This window comes from Euleptes europaea, chromosome 15, assembly GCF_029931775.1.
Source record: "Euleptes europaea isolate rEulEur1 chromosome 15, rEulEur1.hap1, whole genome shotgun sequence".
Taxonomy (NCBI): domain Eukaryota; kingdom Metazoa; phylum Chordata; class Lepidosauria; order Squamata; family Sphaerodactylidae; genus Euleptes; species Euleptes europaea.
In genome coordinates this window covers 43,058,077-43,078,169 of record NC_079326.1, presented here as the reverse complement: position 1 = coordinate 43,078,169, position 20,093 = coordinate 43,058,077, and the positions used below count along the sequence as shown (strand labels likewise).

The 20,093-nt window shown below is 42.1% G+C and overlaps 1 protein-coding gene across 1 annotated transcript in view; it reads left to right on the top strand.

Annotated features, from left to right (window-relative positions):
* TTN (titin) overlaps window positions 1-20,093 on the top strand; it is a 329,209-nt gene that overhangs the window by 278,436 nt on the left and 30,680 nt on the right. Inside the window, 4 exon segments of the mRNA XM_056861196.1 lie at window positions 177-17,279; window positions 18,141-18,437; window positions 18,535-19,122; window positions 19,209-19,511. Coding sequence (XP_056717174.1) covers window positions 177-17,279; window positions 18,141-18,437; window positions 18,535-19,122; window positions 19,209-19,511 — 18,291 coding nt within the window.

Here is a 20,093-nt window from a genome sequence, read left to right as displayed (position 1 = left end):
AACCACCCCATAAACAAAGTCTGCCTAGTAAACTTCGGGATGTGACGGCACCCCATGGGTCAGGAATGACCCGGTTCTTGCACAGGGAACCTTTACCTTTATTGCATAAGAAGCATTACTTTCTATATAATGTTTCTAAACAAATGTCCTTTTGGTCCTTTCTTTGATTACTATAGATCCACCAGGACCGCCTTCAAATCCACGGGTAACTGATACAACAAAGACGTCTGCCAGTTTATCATGGGGAAAACCACATTATGATGGTGGACTGGATATTATTGGCTACATTGTGGAGCACCAAAAAGAAGGAGAAGACACTTGGGTGAAAGATACTACAGGAACTGCTCTAAGAATCACAGAATTTGTTGTTGCTAATCTCCAGCCAGGAGCTAAATACAATTTTAGAATCATGGCCATCAATGCTGCCGGAGTTGGTGAACCAGCACAGATCCCAAATATTGAAATCAGGGAACGTGAAATGGCTCCTGATTTTGAATTAGAGGCTGAGCTGAGAAAAACTCTTGTCGTAAGAGCTGGGCTGAGCATTCGAATATTTGTTCCAATTAGAGGACGTCCAGCTCCTGAAATTACATGGACCAAAGATGATATCCCACTTAAAGCACGTGCCAATATTGACAATACAGACTCTTTCACACTTCTCATTATCACAGAATGTAATCGATACGACGCAGGGAAGTATGTAATGACCCTTGAAAATGCTGCTGGAAAGAAGACTGGTTTTGTCAATGTAAAAGTTTTAGATACACCGGGGCCACCGATAAATCTTAAGCCCAGGGAAATATCTAAAGATAGCATCACTTTGCAGTGGGATATGCCTCTGATTGATGGTGGTTCACGCATAACAAATTATATTGTTGAAAAACGTGAATCTACACGAAAAGCCTACGCAACAATCACGACCAGCTGCCAGAAGTGTTCTCTTCGGATTCCTAATTTGGCCGAAGGGTGTGAATATTACTTCAGAGTATTGGCTGAAAATGAATTTGGAATTGGCGAACCCACTGAAACTGCTGAGCCCATAAGAGCATCTGAAGCGCCGTCACCACCAGAGAGCCTTAATATCATGGATATAACAAGGAACTCAGTCAGCCTTGCTTGGCCAAAGCCGGAGCATGATGGTGGTTGCAAGATTACCGGTTATGTAATTGAAGCGCAGAAGAAAGGTTCAACGCAGTGGGCACATGTTAAAACTGTCAAAGGATTAGAATGTGTGGTAAAGAACTTAACAGAAAACGAAGAGTACACTTTCCAGGTTATGGCAGTTAACAGTGCTGGAAGAAGTGATCCAAGGGAAAGCAGGCCAGTTGTTGTTAAAGAACAAATGATGCTTCCAGAATTTGATTTGCGTGGCATTTATCAGAAAACAATAATTGCTAGAGCTGGTGACAACATCAAAGTTGAGATTCCTGTGCTTGGTCGCCCAAGGCCCACTGTTACTTGGAAGAAAGAAGACCAGTTGCTTAAGGAAACGCAAAGGGTTAACTTTGAAAATACCGCCACTGCAACCATCTTAACCATTAATGAATGCACAAGAAACGACAGTGGCAAATATCCACTTTCAGCTAAAAATATCATTGGCGAAGTTAGCGAAGTGATAACTGTACACGTGCATGATGTTCCTGGGCCTCCGACGGGACCAATCAAATTTGATGAAGTTTCCTCTGATTTTGTCACATTCTCATGGGAGCCTCCTTTGAATGATGGAGGTGTTCCAATAAGTAACTATGTCATAGAAATGCGTAAAACTGATAGTACTGCTTGGGCTGAGTTAGCAACTACTGTAATACGTACCACCTTTAAAGCAGCTCGCCTCATTACCGGCACCGAGTACCAGTTCCGTGTTAAAGCTCAGAACAGATATGGTTCAGGCCCAGCCATCAGCTCAGACAATGTAATTGCTAGTTTTCCATTTAAGGTCCCTGGGCATCCAGGCACTCCTCAAGTGGTTGCAGTCACAAAAGATTCAATTACCATAAGCTGGCATGAGCCTCTTACTGATGGAGGAAGTCCAATTTTGGGATATCATATTGAAAGAAAAGAACGAAACAGCATTCTTTGGCAGACTGTAAGTAAATCATTAGTAGCAGGCAACATCTTCAAATCAACTGGTCTTACAGACGGCATTGCTTATGAATTCCGAGTCATAGCGGAAAATATTGCAGGCAAAAGTAAACCAAGTAAGCCATCTGACCCAACACTTGCCCTGGACCCTATTGATCCTCCTGGTAAGCCAGTTCCTCTCAATATTACAAGACATGCAGTAACCCTTAAATGGACAAAACCTGAATATAATGGCGGCTTTAAGATTACTGGATACACTGTTGAAAGGAGAGATCTTCCCAATGGCCGATGGCTAAAGGCTAACTTCAGCAATATATTAGAAACTGAATTCACTGTCAGTGGACTCACAGAAGATGCTGCTTATGAATTCCGTGTGCTCGCTAGAAATGCTGCTGGTGCTGTTAGCCAGCCGTCAGAACCATCAGATGCGATAACATGCAGAGATGAAATAGAAGCACCAAGGATAATGGTCGATGCCAAATACAAAGATACTATAGTGTTAAAAGCAGGTGAAGTTTTCAGACTTGAGGCTGATGTTGCAGGTCGCCCTCCGCCAACTCTGACATGGACAAAAGATGGAAAGGAGCTTGAAGATACCGCAAAATTAGAAATAAAAATAGCAGACTTCTCAACGGTTCTTACCAATAAGGACTCTGCAAGAAGAGATGGAGGTGCCTACACACTTACCGCTTCCAATCCAGGTGGCTTTGCCAAACATATTTTCAATGTCAAAGTTCTGGACAGACCAGGTCCTCCTGAAGGTCCATTGGCTGTGTCTGATGTTACTTCCGAAAAATGTGTACTGTCATGGCTACCGCCTTTGGAAGATGGAGGTGCAGCCATTGACCATTATGTTGTGGAAAAACGTGAGACGAGTAGATTGGCATGGACAAGTGTAGCCACAGAAGTGCCAGTGACAAAATTAAAGGTCACAAAGTTATTGAAAGGCAACGAATATATATTCCGGGTTATGGCTGTTAACAAATACGGGGTCGGTGAAGCTCTGGATTCAGAGCCTGTTCTCGCAGTAAATCCATACGTACCACCTGATCCACCCAAGACACCTGAAGTTACAACTGCTACCAGAGATTCCATGATTGTTTGCTGGGGACATCCTGATTCCGATGGTGGAAGCCCTATAACCAATTACATTCTGGAACGTCGCGACAGAGCAGGACAACGCTGGGTGAAGTGTAACAAGCGTATTGTCACGGACTTGCGTTATAAAGTATCTGGACTGACAGAAGGTCATGAATATGAATACAGAGTAAAGGCTGAAAATGCTGCTGGCATAAGTGAACCAAGTCCTTGCAGTCAGTTCTACAAAGCTTGTGATACCGTGTTTAAACCTGGTCCTCCTGGTAATCCTCGTGTCTTAGATACAAGCAAGTCTTCTATTACAATTGCTTGGAATAAACCAATATATGACGGTGGTTCAGAGATCACAGGCTACATGGTTGAAATAACCATACCTGAAGAAGATGACTGGAAAATTGTAACTCCACCTGCAGGTTTGACAGCTACTTCCTTTACCATCACTAATCTAAAAGAAAACCAGGAGTATAAAATCAGAATATATGCCATGAACTCTGAAGGTATTGGAGAACCTGCTCTTGTTCCTGGGACACCAAAGGCAGAAGAAAGAATGCTGCCTCCAGAGATTGACCTTGATGCAGAACTACGTAAAGTTGTGTCTATTAGAGCTTGCTGCACTTTAAGGCTCTTTGTCCCCATAAAAGGACGACCGGCACCTGAAGTGAAATGGTCAAGAGAACATGGAGAGTCTTTAGACAAAGCCACTATTGAGTCCACAAGCTCTTTTACACTATTGACAGTTGGAAACGTGAACAGATTTGACAGCGGCAAGTATATACTGACTGTAGAAAACAGTTCAGGCAGCAAATCAGCATTTGTAATTGTTAGAGTTCTTGATACGCCTGGTGCGCCACAGAATCTGAAGATAAAAGAGGTCACAAAGTCATCTGTCACGCTTACATGGGACCCTCCCCTCATAGATGGTGGCTCTAAAATAAAGAACTACATTATTGAAAAGCGTGAGGCAACAAGAAAAGCTTACTCGACTGTTATGGCCAATTGCCACAAGACCAGCTGGAAAGTAGACAATCTGCAAGAAGGCTGCAATTATTATTTCAGGGTCCTGGCTGAAAATGAATATGGAATAGGTCTTCCAGTTGAAACATCAGAATCTGTCAAAGCATCAGAAAGGCCTCTTCCTCCAGGGAAAATAACTTTATTAGATGTGACAAGAAACAGTGTATCTTTATCCTGGGAAAAGCCTGAGCATGATGGAGGAAGCAGAATTTTAGGCTACATCGTAGAGATGCAAAGCAAAGGTAGTGACCGATGGGCCACATGTGCTACTGTAAAAATCCCAGAAGCAACTATCACTGGATTGATTCAGGGTGAAGAATATTCTTTCCGTGTTTCTGCTCAAAATGAAAAAGGAATCAGCGATCCTCGACTACTGAGTGTGCCAGTTATTGCAAAAGATCTTGTGATACCACCAGCCTTCAAACTGTTGTTTACCACTTTCAGCGTACTAGCGGGTGAAGACTTAAAGGTTGATGTTCCATTTGTTGGCCGACCTAAACCAGCCGTAACATGGAGTAAAGATAACCTGCCACTAAAACAAACAACTAGAGTAAATGAAGAAAGCACAGAGAACAACACATTACTAACAATAAAAGAAGCTTGCAGAGAAGATGTTGGGCAATATTTAGTGAAACTTTCTAATTCTGCTGGTGAAGCTACTGAAATACTTAATATTGTTGTTCTTGACAAGCCAGGACCTCCAACTGGACCAGTAAAGATAGATGAAGTAACAGCAGACAGCATTACCATTTCCTGGGCACCACCCAAATATGATGGTGGCAGTTCTATCAACAATTATATTGTAGAAAAACGAGACACTTCCACCACTGCTTGGCAGATGGTTTCAGCTACAGTTGCCCGAACAACTCTAAAAGCATGTAGATTAAAGACTGGAAGTGAATACCAATTCAGAATTGCAGCTGAAAACAGATATGGAAAGAGTTCATATCTCACATCTGAGTCAGTGGTAGCCCAGTATCCATACAAGCTACCTGGCCCACCTGGAACTCCTTTTGCGTCAGAAATCTCCAGGGACAGTATGGTTGTGCAGTGGAATGAACCCGTCAATGATGGTGGTAGCAGAATTATTGGGTATCACTTGGAGCGCAAGGAAAGAAACAGCATTCTCTGGGTTAAATTGAACAAAGCAGCAATTCCTGACACTAAATTTAAAACAACTGGGCTTGAGGAAGGTCTTGAATATGAATTCAGAGTTTATGCAGAAAATATTGTTGGAATTGGAAAGGCCAGTAAAGGATCAGAATGCTACACAGCTCATGACGCATGTGATCCTCCGGGTCGTCCAGAGCCTATCATTGTCACAAGGAATTCTGTTACTCTTCAGTGGAAGAAACCAGAATATGACGGTGGGAGCAAGATCACTGGATACATCGTTGAAAAGAAGGAATTACCAGAAGGCCGCTGGATGAAAGCAAGCTTTACAAATGTAATTGAGACGCAATTTGCAGTAACTGGCCTGGTTGAAGATCAGAGGTATGAATTCCGTGTCATTGCACGCAATGCAGCAGGTGTCTTCAGTGAGCCATCTGAAAGCTCAGGGGCAATCACAGCAAGAGATGAAGTAGATCCACCTCGTATAAGCATGGATCCCAAATTTAAAGAAACAATTACATTGCACGCCGGTGAGTCATTCAAGATCGACGCGGACGTTCATGGCAAACCATTGCCTACTATTCAGTGGCTGAAAGGTGATAAGGAACTAACAAATACAGCCCGCTTGGAAATAAAAAGTACTGATTTTGCCACAAGCTTAAGTGTAAAGGAGGCCATTCGTGTTGACAGTGGACATTATGTTTTGCTGGTGAAAAACGTTGCAGGTGAAAAAACAGCTTCAGTTAATGTTAAGGTTCTTGACAGACCTGGCCCACCTGAAGGACCTGCTGTTATAACAGGTGTTACCGCTGAGAAGTGTCTGCTGTCATGGAAGCCTCCACTGCAGGATGGTGGTAGTGATATTTCACATTATATTGTTGAAAGAAGAGAAACGAGCCGCTTAGTATGGACCTTAGTCGATGCCAACGTACAGACCCTCAGTTGCAAGGTTACTAAGCTTTTAGAAGGAAATGAATATATCTTCCGTATCATGGCTGTAAATAAATATGGTGTTGGTGAACCTCTTGAATCTGAACCTGCACTTGCAAAAAATCCATTTGTAGTACCACTCCCACCAAAGGCCCCAGAAGTCTCAGCTGTTACCAAGGACTCTATGATTGTTGTATGGGACAGACCAGCCTCTGATGGTGGCAGTGAAATTGTGGGTTATATACTAGAAAAACGTGATAAAGAGGGCATTCGGTGGACAAGATGCAACAAGCGCTTGATCAGTGAACTTCGATACCGAGTAACTGGGCTTATAGAAAATCATGATTATGAATACCGGGTCTCAGCAGAAAATGCAGCTGGCCCCAGTGAACCCAGTCCACCTTCTACTTACTATAGGGCTTGTGATCCTATATACAAACCAGGTCCTCCTAATAATCCTAAGGCCATTGATGTTACAAGATCTTCAGTTTTCCTTTCCTGGGGTAAACCAATCTATGATGGTGGCTCTGAAATTCAAGGGTACGTTGTGGAAAAATGTGACGTAAGTGTTGGAGACTGGTCCACTTGTACACCACCAACTGGAATCAAGAAAACAAATATGGAAGTTGAAAAATTAGTGGAGAAACACGAATATAAATTCCGCATTTGTGCTGTTAATAAAGCAGGAGTAGGAGAACATGCTGATGTTCCTGGAACTATTATTGTTGAAGAAAAGCTGGCGGCCCCTGACCTTGATCTTGACTTGGAACTGAGGAAAGTTATCAATGTGAGAGCTGGTGGTTCCTTAAGATTATTTGTTCCTATCAGAGGGCGTCCAACACCTGAAGTAAAATGGACCAAGGTGGATGGCGACATCAGAGACTCAGCTATGATTGACAGCACTAGCAGCTTTACCTCGTTGGTTCTTGACAACGTTAACAGATTTGATTCTGGGAAATACACGCTTACTTTAGAAAACAGCAGTGGATCAAAGTCAGCCTTTGTCAGTGTCAGAGTACTAGACACCCCAGGTCCTCCAGTTAACTTGAAAATTAAAGAGATCACCAAAGACTCCGTTTCAATTGCATGGGAACCTCCTGTGATAGACGGTGGGTCTAAAATTAAAAATTATATTATTGAAAAGCGTGAAGCCACAAGAAAAGCCTACGCAGCTGTTGTAACAAAATGCCCCAAGACATCATGGAAAGTGGATCAGCTTCAGGAGGGTTCCTATTATTACTTCAGAGTTTGTGCAGAGAATGAATTTGGAATTGGCCTGCCTGCAGAAACCACTGATCCAGTTAAAGTCGCTGAAGTTCCTCAACCTCCAGGCAAGATAACAGTGGACGATGTCACTAGAAACAGCGTGTCATTGAGCTGGGCAAAGCCTGAACATGATGGTGGAAGCAAAATTCTACAGTACATAGTGGAAATGCAAGTTAAAGGCAGCGACAGATGGTCAGAATGTACGCGAGTTAAAGCCCTTGAGGCAGTTGTCACTAACCTAACTCAAGGAGAAGAATATCTCTTCAGAGTAATGGCCATAAATGAAAAAGGCAGGAGTGATCCACGGTCACTTGCTGTTCCAATAACTGCTAAAGACCTAGTTATTGAACCTGATGTAAGACCTACATTCCACAGTTACAGTATACAAGTCGGTCAGGACCTAAAGGTTGAAGTACCAATATCTGGCCGACCTAAGCCTACGATTACCTGGGTAAAAGATGGAATACCATTAAAACAGACAACTAGGGTCAATGTCAGCGATGCGCCTAACCTTACTATCCTGAATATTAAAGAAATCAATAAAGAAGACAGTGGACAGTATGAAATCACAGTTGCCAATGTTGTTGGACAGAAATCTGCATCTGTTGAAATTATAACACTGGACAAGCCTGATCCTCCAAAAGGCCCCGTTAAATTTGAAGACATTAGTGCTGAAAGTATTACATTGTCATGGAACCCTCCAGCATATACAGGGGGCTGCCAAATTACAAATTACATTGTTCACAAGAGAGATACAACCACCACTGTATGGGAAACCGTCTCAGCCACTATTGCAAGAACTACACTCAAGGTGACCAAGCTCAAAACTGGCTCAGAATATCAGTTTAGAATATTTGCTGAAAATAGGTATGGACAGAGCTTTGCCTTGGAATCGGATGCAGTTGTTGCTCAGTATCCCTATAAAGAACCAGGTCCCCCTGGCACACCATTTGCAACAGCAATTACAAAAGACTCTATGGTTGTGCAGTGGCACGAACCAATAAATGATGGTGGAAGTAGAATTTTAGGTTACCATCTAGAGCGAAAGGAAAGAAATAGCATTTTGTGGACAAAAGTAAACAAGACAGTTATCCAAGACACATATTATAAGGCAGCTAACCTTGAAGAAGGCATTGAATATGAATTTAGAGTTTCTGCAGAAAATATTGTTGGTGTAGGCAAAACAAGTAAAGTGTCAGAATGCTACGTAGCACGTGATTCGTGTGATCCACCAGGATGTCCAGAAGCTATTGTTGTTAAAAGAAGTGCAATTACTCTGCAGTGGACAAAGCCAGAATATGATGGGGGCAGCAAAATTACAGGCTATGTAGTAGAGAAACGTGATTTGCCTGAGGGCCGCTGGATGAAAGCAAGCTTTACAAATATCATCGAAACCCAGTTTACTGTATCTGGCCTTACTGAAGACCAAAGATACGAATTTAGAGTCATTGCGAGAAATGCTGCTGGGGCAGTAAGCAAACCTTCCGATAGTACAGGACCGATAACAGCCAAAGATGAAGTTGAGCTTCCAAGAATTTCCATGGACCCAAAATACAAAGATGCAATTGTTGTAAATGCTGGAGAAACATTCAGACTAGAGGCTGACGTCCATGGGAAGCCCATTCCCACCATTACGTGGCTCAAGGGAGATGCAGAACTTGAAGAAACTGCTCGATGTGAAATAAGGAATACTGACTTCAAGGCATTAGTGACTGTAAAAGATGCCATACGTGTTGATGGTGGACAGTACATTTTACAGGCCTCCAATGTTGCAGGAACAAAATCGGTGCCAATAACAGTAAAAGTACTGGACAGACCAGGGCCTCCAGAAAGCATTCAGGTGTCTGGAGTAACTTCTGAAAAGTGCTCCTTAGCTTGGGCTCCACCAGCCCATGATGGCGGCAGTGACATTTCTCACTACATAATTGAGAAGAGGGAAACAAGTCGTCTTGCTTGGACAGTTGTCGCTTCAGATGTTGTAGCCACAATGTTAAAAGTAACAAAACTTCTGGAAGGGAACGAGTATATCTTCCGTATAATGGCAGTTAACAAATATGGAGTTGGTGAACCTCTGGAGTCTGCTCCAGTATTGATGAAAAATCCATTTGTGGTTCCTGGTCCACCCAAGTCTTTAGAAGTCAACAACATTACAAGAGATTCTATGACTGTCTGCTGGAATCGTCCAGATAGTGATGGTGGTAGTGAAATTGTTAACTACATCGTAGAAAAAAGAGACAGAGCAGGCATCAGATGGGTGAAATGTAGTAAACGCCGAATTACAGATTTGCGATTAAGAGTCACAGGACTAGCAGAAGATCATGAGTATGAATTCAGAGTATCTGCTGAAAATGCCGCTGGAATTGGTGAACCAAGTCAAGTTACTCCATACTGCAAAGCATGTGACCCTATGTTCAAGCCTGGACCACCCACTAATGCCCATGCTGTGGATACCACCAAGAACTCAATTACAGTTGCCTGGGGTAAACCTATTTATGATGGTGGCAGTGAAATCCTGGGATATATTGTAGAAATCTGCAAAGCTGATGAAGAAGAATGGTCTGTAGTTACTCCACAGACTGGTCTGAGAGTCAATCGTTTTGAGATCAAAAAGCTTATTGAACATCAAGAGTACAAACTCAGAGTATGTGCCCTCAACAGAATCGGAGTAGGTGAGGCTGCAACGGTTCCTGGTACAGTTAAGCCAGAAGATAAACTTGAGCCTCCTGAGCTGGACATTGACTCGGAGCTAAGGAAAGGCATTGTCGTTAGAGCAGGTGCATCTGTAAGAATAAACATACCATTTAGAGGGCGTCCAACTCCTGAAATTGCATGGTCTCGAGAAGAAGGAGAATTTACAGATAAGGTTCAAATCGAAAGAGGCCTGAATTACACCCAACTATCAATTGATTACTGTGATAGAAATGACGCTGGGAAGTACATACTCAAACTGGAGAACAGCAGTGGCTCTAAGTCAGCGTTTGTTACTGTCAAAGTACTTGACACACCAGGGCCACCACAAAATTTAGTTGTGAAAGAAATAAGGAAAGATTTTGCCGTGCTGACATGGGAACCTCCAACGAATGATGGCGGCGCAAAGATAAAGAACTATGTGATTGATAAACGTGAGTCAACCAGAAAAGCATATGCAAACGTGAGCGCCAAGTGCAGCAAAACAAGCTTTAAAGTTGGAAATCTTACAGAAGGAGGGATTTACTATTTCAGAGTTATGGCTGAAAACGAATTTGGAATTGGTGCTCCTGTCGAAACTGCAGATGCCGCAAAAGCCTCAGAGCCGCCCTTGCCTCCTGGAAAAGTGACACTCACTGATGTGACTCAGAGAAGTGCATCCTTTATGTGGGAGAAGCCTGAGCATGATGGTGGTAGCAGGATTTTGGGATACGTCGTTGAAATGCAACCTAAAGGAGCTGACAAATGGGCTGTCGTTACTGAGACCAAAGTATGCAATGCTGTTGTGTCTGGTTTGAGTTCTGGACATGAGTATCAGTTCCGTGTCTTGGCCTACAATGAAAAAGGCAAAAGTGATCCCAGACTTCTAGGAATTCCTGTGATTGCTAAAGACTTAACGATTCAGCCAAGCTTTAAACTGATGTTTAATACATTCACTGTACAAGCAGGAGAAGATCTTAAAGTAGAAATCCCATTTATAGCTCGACCCAAACCTACTATTACTTGGGAAAAAGATGATCAGCCCCTAAAACAAACAACCAGGTTGCATGTTGAAGATACATCATCATCAACAACCTTACTTATTAAAGAAAGTAACAAGGATGACTTTGGGAAATACACTGTAACAGCAACCAATGCAGCAGGCACAGCAACAGAGCATCTTAATATAATTGTGCTGGAAAAGCCAGGCCCGCCAAAAGGACCTATCCACTTTGATGAAGTTAGCTCAAACTTTGTTGTTCTGTCATGGGATCCACCACTGTATACAGGTGGCTGCCAAATATCCAATTACATAGTAGAGAAACGTGACACAACCACTACTGCCTGGCAGATGGTATCAGCAACTGTTGCAAGAACAACCATTAAGGTGACCAAACTTAAAACGGGCACTGAATACCAGTTTAGAGTGAGTGCTGAAAACCGATATGGAAAGAGCTCCCCACTAGATTCTAAACCAGTTCTTGTGCAATATCCGTATAAAGAACCTGGACCACCTGGAACACCGTTTGTCACTACAGCTACTAAAGACCACATGATTGTACAGTGGCACGAACCAGTTAATGATGGAGGAAGCAAAGTCCTTGGATATCATATAGAACGTAAAGATAAAAACAGCATTCTTTGGACTAAGTTGAACAAGATGGCTATTCAGGACACAAAATATAAAACAGAGGGACTTGAAGAAGGTCTTGAATATGAATTCAGAGTTTCTGCTGAAAATATTGTGGGCATTGGTAAGGTTAGCAAAACATCTGAACTGTATGTTGCCCGAGATGCCTGTGATCCACCTGGCCGTCCAGACGCCATTGTTATTACTAGACATTATATAACACTAAAATGGAAAAAACCTGAATATGATGGTGGCAGCAAAATAACTGGATATATTGTGGAAAAGAGAGAATTGCCTGAAGGCCGTTGGATGAAAGCCAGTTTTACGAATGTCTTAGAAACTGAGTTTACAGTAACTGGCCTCGTGGAAGACCAAAGATATGAATTCAGAGTAATTGCAAGAAATGCAGCTGGTAGCTTAAGTGAACCATCTGAAAGCACAGGGCCAATTATTGCTAGAGATGAAATTGAAGCACCAAGCGCATCACTGGATCCAAAATACAAAGATGTTATTGTTGTTCATGCTGGAGAAACATTTGTTCTTGAAGCTGATATCCATGGCAAACCTATTCCTGATATTACATGGTCAAAAGATGGAAAAGAATTTGAAGAAGCATCTGCAAGAATGGAAATTAAGTCTACTATTGAACGAACAACCCTCACAGTCAAAGATTGCGTCAGAGTGGATGGAGGCATCTATACACTTAAACTGAGCAACGTTGGGGGCACAAAGTCTATACCAATAACTGTAAAAGTACTCGACAGACCTGGACCTCCAGAAGGTCCTTTGAAGGTTACAGGTGTTACTGCAGAAAAATGTTACTTGGCATGGGGACCACCTCTACACGATGGTGGCTCTAACATTTCACATTATGTCATAGAAAAGAGAGAGACGAGCCGGCTTTCGTGGACACAAGTGGCATCTGACGTGCAAGCCCTGAACCACAAAGTAACTAAACTTCTCCCCAACAATGAGTACATTTTCCGTGTAATGGCTGTCAACAAATATGGACTTGGTGAACCACTGGAATCTGAGCCCGTGTTGGCTTGTAATCCATACAAACCTCCAGGTCCTCCTTCAACACCTGAAGTTTCCACAATCACAAAAGATTCTATGGTTGTTACCTGGGGCCGCCCCACAGATAATGGTGGAGCTGAAATTGAAGGCTACATTTTAGAAAAACGAGACAAAGATGGTATTCGATGGACCAAGTGCAATAAAAAGAGACTGACTGACTTACGATACCGAGTTACTGGACTTACAGATGGCCATTTCTATGAGTTTAGGGTTTCTGCTGAAAATGCTGCTGGAGTTGGTGAATCTAGTGAGCCATCAGTCTTTTATCGTGCCTGTGATGCAATATATCCACCAGGTCCACCAAGTAATCCGAAGGTAACAGACACCTCCAGATCATCCGTGTCCCTCGCATGGAACAAGCCTATTTATGATGGTGGTGCTCCAGTAAAAGGATACATTGTGGAAGTAAAAGAATCTACTGCAGATGAATGGACAACCTGCACACCACCCTCAGGATTACAGGGAAAACAGTTCACAGTAACAAAACTTAAAGAGAATAATGAGTACAACTTCCGAATTTGTGCTATTAACTCCGAAGGAGTTGGAGAACCAGCAACTATACCTGGTAGTGTTGTTGCTGCTGAAAAAATCGAACCTCCTGAAATAGAGCTAGATGCAGATCTCAGAAAAGTTGTCACTGTACGTGCCAGTGGTACCCTGCGTTTGTTTGTCACTATCAAAGGGAGGCCAGAGCCAGAAGTGAAGTGGGAAAAAGCAGAAGGCATTCTGAGTGACAGAGCTCAGATCGAAATCACCAGTTCATATACAATGTTGGTCATTGACAATGTAAACAGATTTGACAGCGGGAAATATAATCTGACTTTAGAAAACAACAGTGGCAAAAAATCAGCTTTTGTTAATGTGAGAGTGCTTGATTCACCAAGCGCGCCTGTTAATTTGGTCATCAGAGAAGTGAAGAAAGATTGTGTGACATTAGCTTGGGAGCCACCACTTATTGATGGCGGAGCTAAAATTACAAACTACATTGTTGAGAAGCGAGAAACTACAAGAAAGGCCTACGCCACTATTACAAATAACTGCACTAAGAATGTCTTCAGAATTGAACAGCTACAGGAAGGATGCAGTTATTACTTCCGTGTCTTGGCTGCAAATGAATATGGAGTTGGCTTGCCAGTTGAAACAGCTGAACCAGTTAGGGTTTCTGAACCACCCTACCCACCTGGAAAAGTAACTCTCGTTGATGTCACACGCCATACTGCTACTATTAAATGGGAGAAACCTGAAAGTGATGGTGGCAGCAAAATTACTGGCTATGTAGTGGAAATGCAAACTAAAGGAAGTGAAAAATGGAGTACTTGCACACAGGTTAAGACATTAGAAGCAACAATATCAGGATTGAGCATGGGAGAAGAATATACTTTCAGAGTCTGTGCTGTTAATGAAAAAGGAAAAAGTGATCCAAGACAACTTGGGGTTCCAGTAGTTGCAAAGGACATTGAAATCCAGCCTTCAGTCGAGCTCCTTTTCAATACTTTCAGTGTTAAAGCTGGTGATGATCTTAAGATTGATGTGCCCATCAGAGGAAGACCAGTTCCATCAGTTAGCTGGAAGAAAGATGGATTGCCTTTAAGAGAGACCACAAGAGTAAATGTCCAAACATCAAAAACATCAACATTGCTAGCAATCAAGGAAGCATCAAGAGAAGATGTAGGAAGTTACGAATTAAATGTTTCAAACAGTGCTGGCTCTACAACAGCTTCTATCACTGTAATTGTCCTTGATAGGCCAGGACCTCCAACTGCATTACATATTGATAATGTTAGTGCCGATAATATAACTATATCATGGAAACCCCCTGAGTATGATGGTGGTTGTCAAATTAATAACTATATTGTGGAGAAGAGAGAAACAACAACAACAACGTGGAGTGTTGTTTCTGGAGCAGTTGCACGAACATCAATTAAAATTGTTCGCTTAACCACAGGATCAGAATATCAATTCCGTGTTTGTGCAGAAAATCGCTATGGCAAGAGTACATACGTTGAAACTACACCTGTTGTTGCAGAATATCCATTTAATCCTCCTGGACCTCCTGGTACTCCTCAAGTTGTACATGCAACAAAAGCATTCATGGTTGTAAGCTGGCAAGAACCAGTTAATGATGGAGGCACCAAAATACTTGGATATCACCTTGAACGTAAAGAAAGAAGCAGCATTATTTGGACAAAAGTGAATAAAACCCTTATTAGTGACACACAGATGAAAGTAACAGGCCTTGATGAAGGGCTGATGTATGAATATCGTGTATACGCTGAAAATATTGTAGGAATAGGTAAATGTAGCAAGTCTTGTGAGCCAGTTGCTGCAAGAGACCCATGTGATCCTCCTGGCCAACCAGAAGTTACTAACATTACAAGGACATGTGTCTCATTGTCATGGGCCAAACCAGAATATGATGGTGGTGCAAAGATCACAGGTTATATTATTGAGCGGAAAGAACTACCAGATGGTCGTTGGCTGAAGTGCAACTTCACCAATGTACAGGAAACCTTCTTTGATGTAACAGGGCTTACAGAAGACCAGCGATATGAATTCCGTGTCATTGCTAGGAATGCTGCTGGATTATTTAGTGAGCCGTCAGAATCAACTGGGCCAGTGACTGTAAAGGACGATGTTGATGCGCCAAGAATTATGATGGATGTCAAATTCAGGGATGTTGTGGTGGTTAAAGCTGGAGAGATCTTGAAAATCAATGCTGATATTGCAGGTCGACCTTCACCGGTAGTTTCCTGGACAAAAGATGGCAAAGAAATTGAGGAAAAAGCAAGAGTTGAAGTCACCTCAACAGATCGCACTACTTCAATAACTGTTAAAGACTGCATTCGACGTGATTCAGGGCAGTATGTGCTAACACTGCAAAATGTTGCAGGAACAAGATCATTAGCTGTCAATTGTAAAGTACTGGACAGACCTGGTCCACCAGCAGCCCCTCTAGAAATAAAAGGACTTACTGCTGAGAAGTGTCACCTGTCATGGGGACCACCTCAAGAAAATGGAGGTGCAGAGATTGATTATTATATTGTGGAAAAGCGAGAGACAAGTAGAATTGCTTGGACCCTTTGTGAAGCAGAGCTTCCGACAACATCCTGCAAAGTTACAAAACTACTCAGGGGAAATGAATATATCTTCAGAGTGATGGGTGTTAATAAATACGGTGTTGGTGAACCTTTAGAGAGTAATGCTGTGAAGGCTCTAGATCCATTTACTGTTCCAAGCCCACCCACATCTTTAGAGATTACTAGTGTGACAAAAGAGTCCATGACCATTTGTTGGGCAAGACCAGAAAGTGATGGAGGTAATGAAATTTCTGGATATGTAATTGAAAGACGTGAGAAAAATAGCCTACGTTGGATACGGGTCAACAAAAAGCCAGTTTATGACCTAAGGGTAAAATCTTCAGGTCTGCGGGAAGGATGTGAATATGAATATCGAGTATATGCAGAAAATGCTGCGGGTCTTAGTCTTCCTAGTGACACATCACCACTGGTTAAAGCAGAAGATCCAGTTTTCCTGCCATCGCCTCCATCTAGGCCCAAGATTATGGACTCTACAAGGTCACATATAACAATAGGATGGACAAAACCATTATTTGATGGAGGTGCTCCTGTTACAGGATACACAGTTGAATACAAAACAACTAGTGAAACTGATTGGTCAACTGCTATTCAAAGCTTAAGGGGCACAGAATACACCATAATTGGCCTGACATCAGGGGCTGAGTATGTTTTCAGAGTAAGGTCCATCAACAAAGTTGGTGCTAGTGATCCAAGTGATGTATCAGAACCTCAGGTAGCAAAGGAACGGGAAGAAGAACCTGCTTTTGACATTGACAATGAAATGAGAAAGACATTAGTTGTGAAAGCAGGTGGATCATTTACAATGACTGTACCTTTCAGAGGAAAACCCATCCCTAATGTACTGTGGAGTAAACCAGATACTGATCTCCGCACACAAGCAGCTATTGATACCTCAGATAACTGCACCTCACTTACCATTGAAAAAGCAACAAGAAATGATTCTGGAAAGTATACTTTAACATTACAAAATATCATAGGCACTGCCACCCTGACATTGGTTGTCAAAGTCCTTGACTCACCAGGACCTCCATCTAATATTGTTGTAAAAGATGTAACAAAAGAATCAGCAGTTTTATCATGGGAAGCTCCTGAGAATGATGGTGGTGCTCCTGTGAAGAAGTATACCATTGAAAAACGAGAAGCCAGCAAGAAAGCGTGGGTCACTGTGACAAACAATTGCCCTCGTCTTTCCTACAAAGTCACCCATCTACAAGAAGGTGGAATTTATTACTTCAGAGTCTCTGGAGAAAATGAGTTTGGTGTTGGAGTTCCCATTGAAACCAAGGAAGGAGTTAAAATAACAGGTTGGTCTCCAGTTTTTCTTTTCTTTTATACAATGGCCTGCCTAATCCCATACATGTTTAGTCCAAAATCAGTCCTACTGAGTTCAAATGGGGCTTGCTCCCAAGGAATTATGCATAAGGTTGCAATCATAATTTATTATTAATGATAATATATCTGATACTGCTTACTAATTTATTATAAAGCAGTAATTAAAAGTGTTAGTCTTGGGGGGGGGGGAACTAAAAACTCTCATAACGATTTTTACTCTAATACATTGGTTCTTAACCTTTAATACACTGCTGCCCGCCAGATATGCAGTACTATCTTTTAATGCTCATAAAACTACAAGTAAAAAATTAGGCCAAGAAAACTTTATTTATATTGATGTATTCATGATATATGCATGCAACATACAGATTCAATGAGACTCTTGTACCTGGTGGCCATCAGTCAGTTCCTCTACTTTGTTGTGTGCCACTTCAAGAGTGAGATCTAGAAATCTAGAAGTGTGATTTATCCTCAGGATTTAGTGATCAATATAAAATGGCTATCTTGCACTTGTTATCAGTAGCCACAGTAAGTGGGGGGGAAGGGTTGCCAGAAATCCCAAATGTTCCCCATTTGTCCCCAAAAGTTTTGAATTTTTATTTCTATTTATTTTACAGTATTTGTAATCTGCCTTTCTAAAAAAGTCTCAAGATTGCTCCCATCCCAGTTTGAGGTTGTCTCCTGGGCAAGCTGTACAGCCCTAGTTAAGAATTACTGCTTTGATACAGGCATGCAAGATAGTTTCCTTATGTAAAATGTATGTTTAGTGAGTATGCTAAATAGAATTCATATGGTTTATTTTGTTTTCAATTCATTGTCTTTTTATTTCCCAGAAAAACCAAGCCCACCAGAGAAATTGGGAGTATCAAGCATTACTAAAGATAGTGTATCTCTTGTGTGGCTAAAGCCAGAACATGATGGTGGAAGCCGAGTTGTAGGTTATCTAGTTGAAGCGCTAGAGAAAGGGCAGCAAAAATGGGTCAAATGTGCAGTCGTCAAGACAACTCATCATGTTGTCCATGGCCTCAAGGAGAATATGGACTACTTCTTCAGAGTATTTGCTGAAAACCAAGCTGGTCTAAGCGACCCCAGAGAGCTCCTTCTTGCGGTTACTGTTAAAGAACAACTAGGTATGTCTGTGAATACCTAAATCAGAGGTAATATAAATTTAACTGAAAATGTCCTTTAAAGCCATGTTTTTAACATTTTGGAAATGTATTTTTTCAGAATCACCGGAAGTTGACATGAAAGGCTTCCCAAGCAACACAGTTTATGTTAGAGCAGGTTCAAACCTAAAGGTTGAGATCCCAGTTTCTGGAAAACCATTGCCAAAAGTGACGTTAGCCAGAGATGGCGTTCCAATCAAGGCAACCATGAGATTCAACACAGAAACCACAGCAGAAAGTGTCATTATCAACCTTAAAGAAAGTGTGGCTACTGATGCTGGTAGATATGACATCACAGCTGCCAATTCCAGTGGGACTACTAAGTCTTTTGTTAACATTGTTGTCCTAGACAGACCAGGCCCTCCTGTTGGTCCAGTTGTTATCAGTGATGTCACTGAAGAAGGTGTTACTCTTAAGTGGGAACCACCACATTATGATGGCGGAAGTCAAGTTACTAATTATATCGTACTGAAAAGAGAAACAAGCACTGCCGTCTGGTCTGAAGTATCTGCCACAGTTGCCAGAAATATTATTAAAATAATGAAGCTAACAACGGGAGAAGAGTATCAATTCCGTATCAAGGCAGAAAATCGTTTTGGCATAAGCGACCACATTGACTCAGTGTGTGTAACTGTTAGATTGCCATACAGTAAGTAACTTCTCGTTTGCTTTTGTTTTTCTGGATTCTTCAGTCATGTTTTCAGATTTTATTAAACTAGTACTTTGTTTCTGTAGCGACCCCTGGACCACCTTCCACGCCATGGATTACTAGTGTGACTCGAGAATGTATCGCTGTTGGATGGCATGAGCCTGTTTCCAATGGAGGCAGTGCAGTCATTGGGTATCATCTCGAAATGAAGGATAGGAACAGCATCTTATGGAAGAAAGTGAACAAACTCCTCATACGCACAACCCACTTCAAGGTGACCAATATCTCTGCTGGACTTATCTATGAATTCAGAGTGTATGCAGAAAATGCAGCTGGTATTGGAAAAGCAAGTCATCCATCTGATGCAGTTCTTGCTATCGATGCATGTGGTAAGTATTCAGGAGTAAAGTGTCATGTTTCCAGTAATGAATTTAGTGAACATAAGAAAGGCCCTGTTGAATCAAACCAAGGCCCATCAAGTCCAGCAATCTGTTCACACAGTGGCCAACCAGGTGCCCCCAGGAAGCCACAAACAAGATAACTGCAGCAACACCATCCTGCCTGTGTTCCACAGCACCTAGTATAATAGGCATGCTCCTCTGATACTAGAGAGAATAGGTAGTGGGAAATGTCTTTGGCGAGGGACTATGCAATCATCCACTCTACTAGCAAAGTGGTTGGCCCCTTGGCAACAAGCATAGCTGCAGAATGGAGAAAATGAGGTGGTTTCAGTAAAACCAAGAGACCCCACATCTGTGCAAAAGTATTGAGGGTGGGGGTTGAAAGAGAAAAAAATCCCTCACATGGGAAGACTGAGGGCAAAGAGTAGGTGCAAGCTATCGAAATCTTGCAGGAGGGCAATTGGGGTTGGAGGGTGTTCACTATTCCCCTCCCCCCAGGATCTTTCAAATTTTTAGGCGATCTGACTCTTTTGAAAGAAAAGCACTTCCTCCGATCCAAATTACCCACCA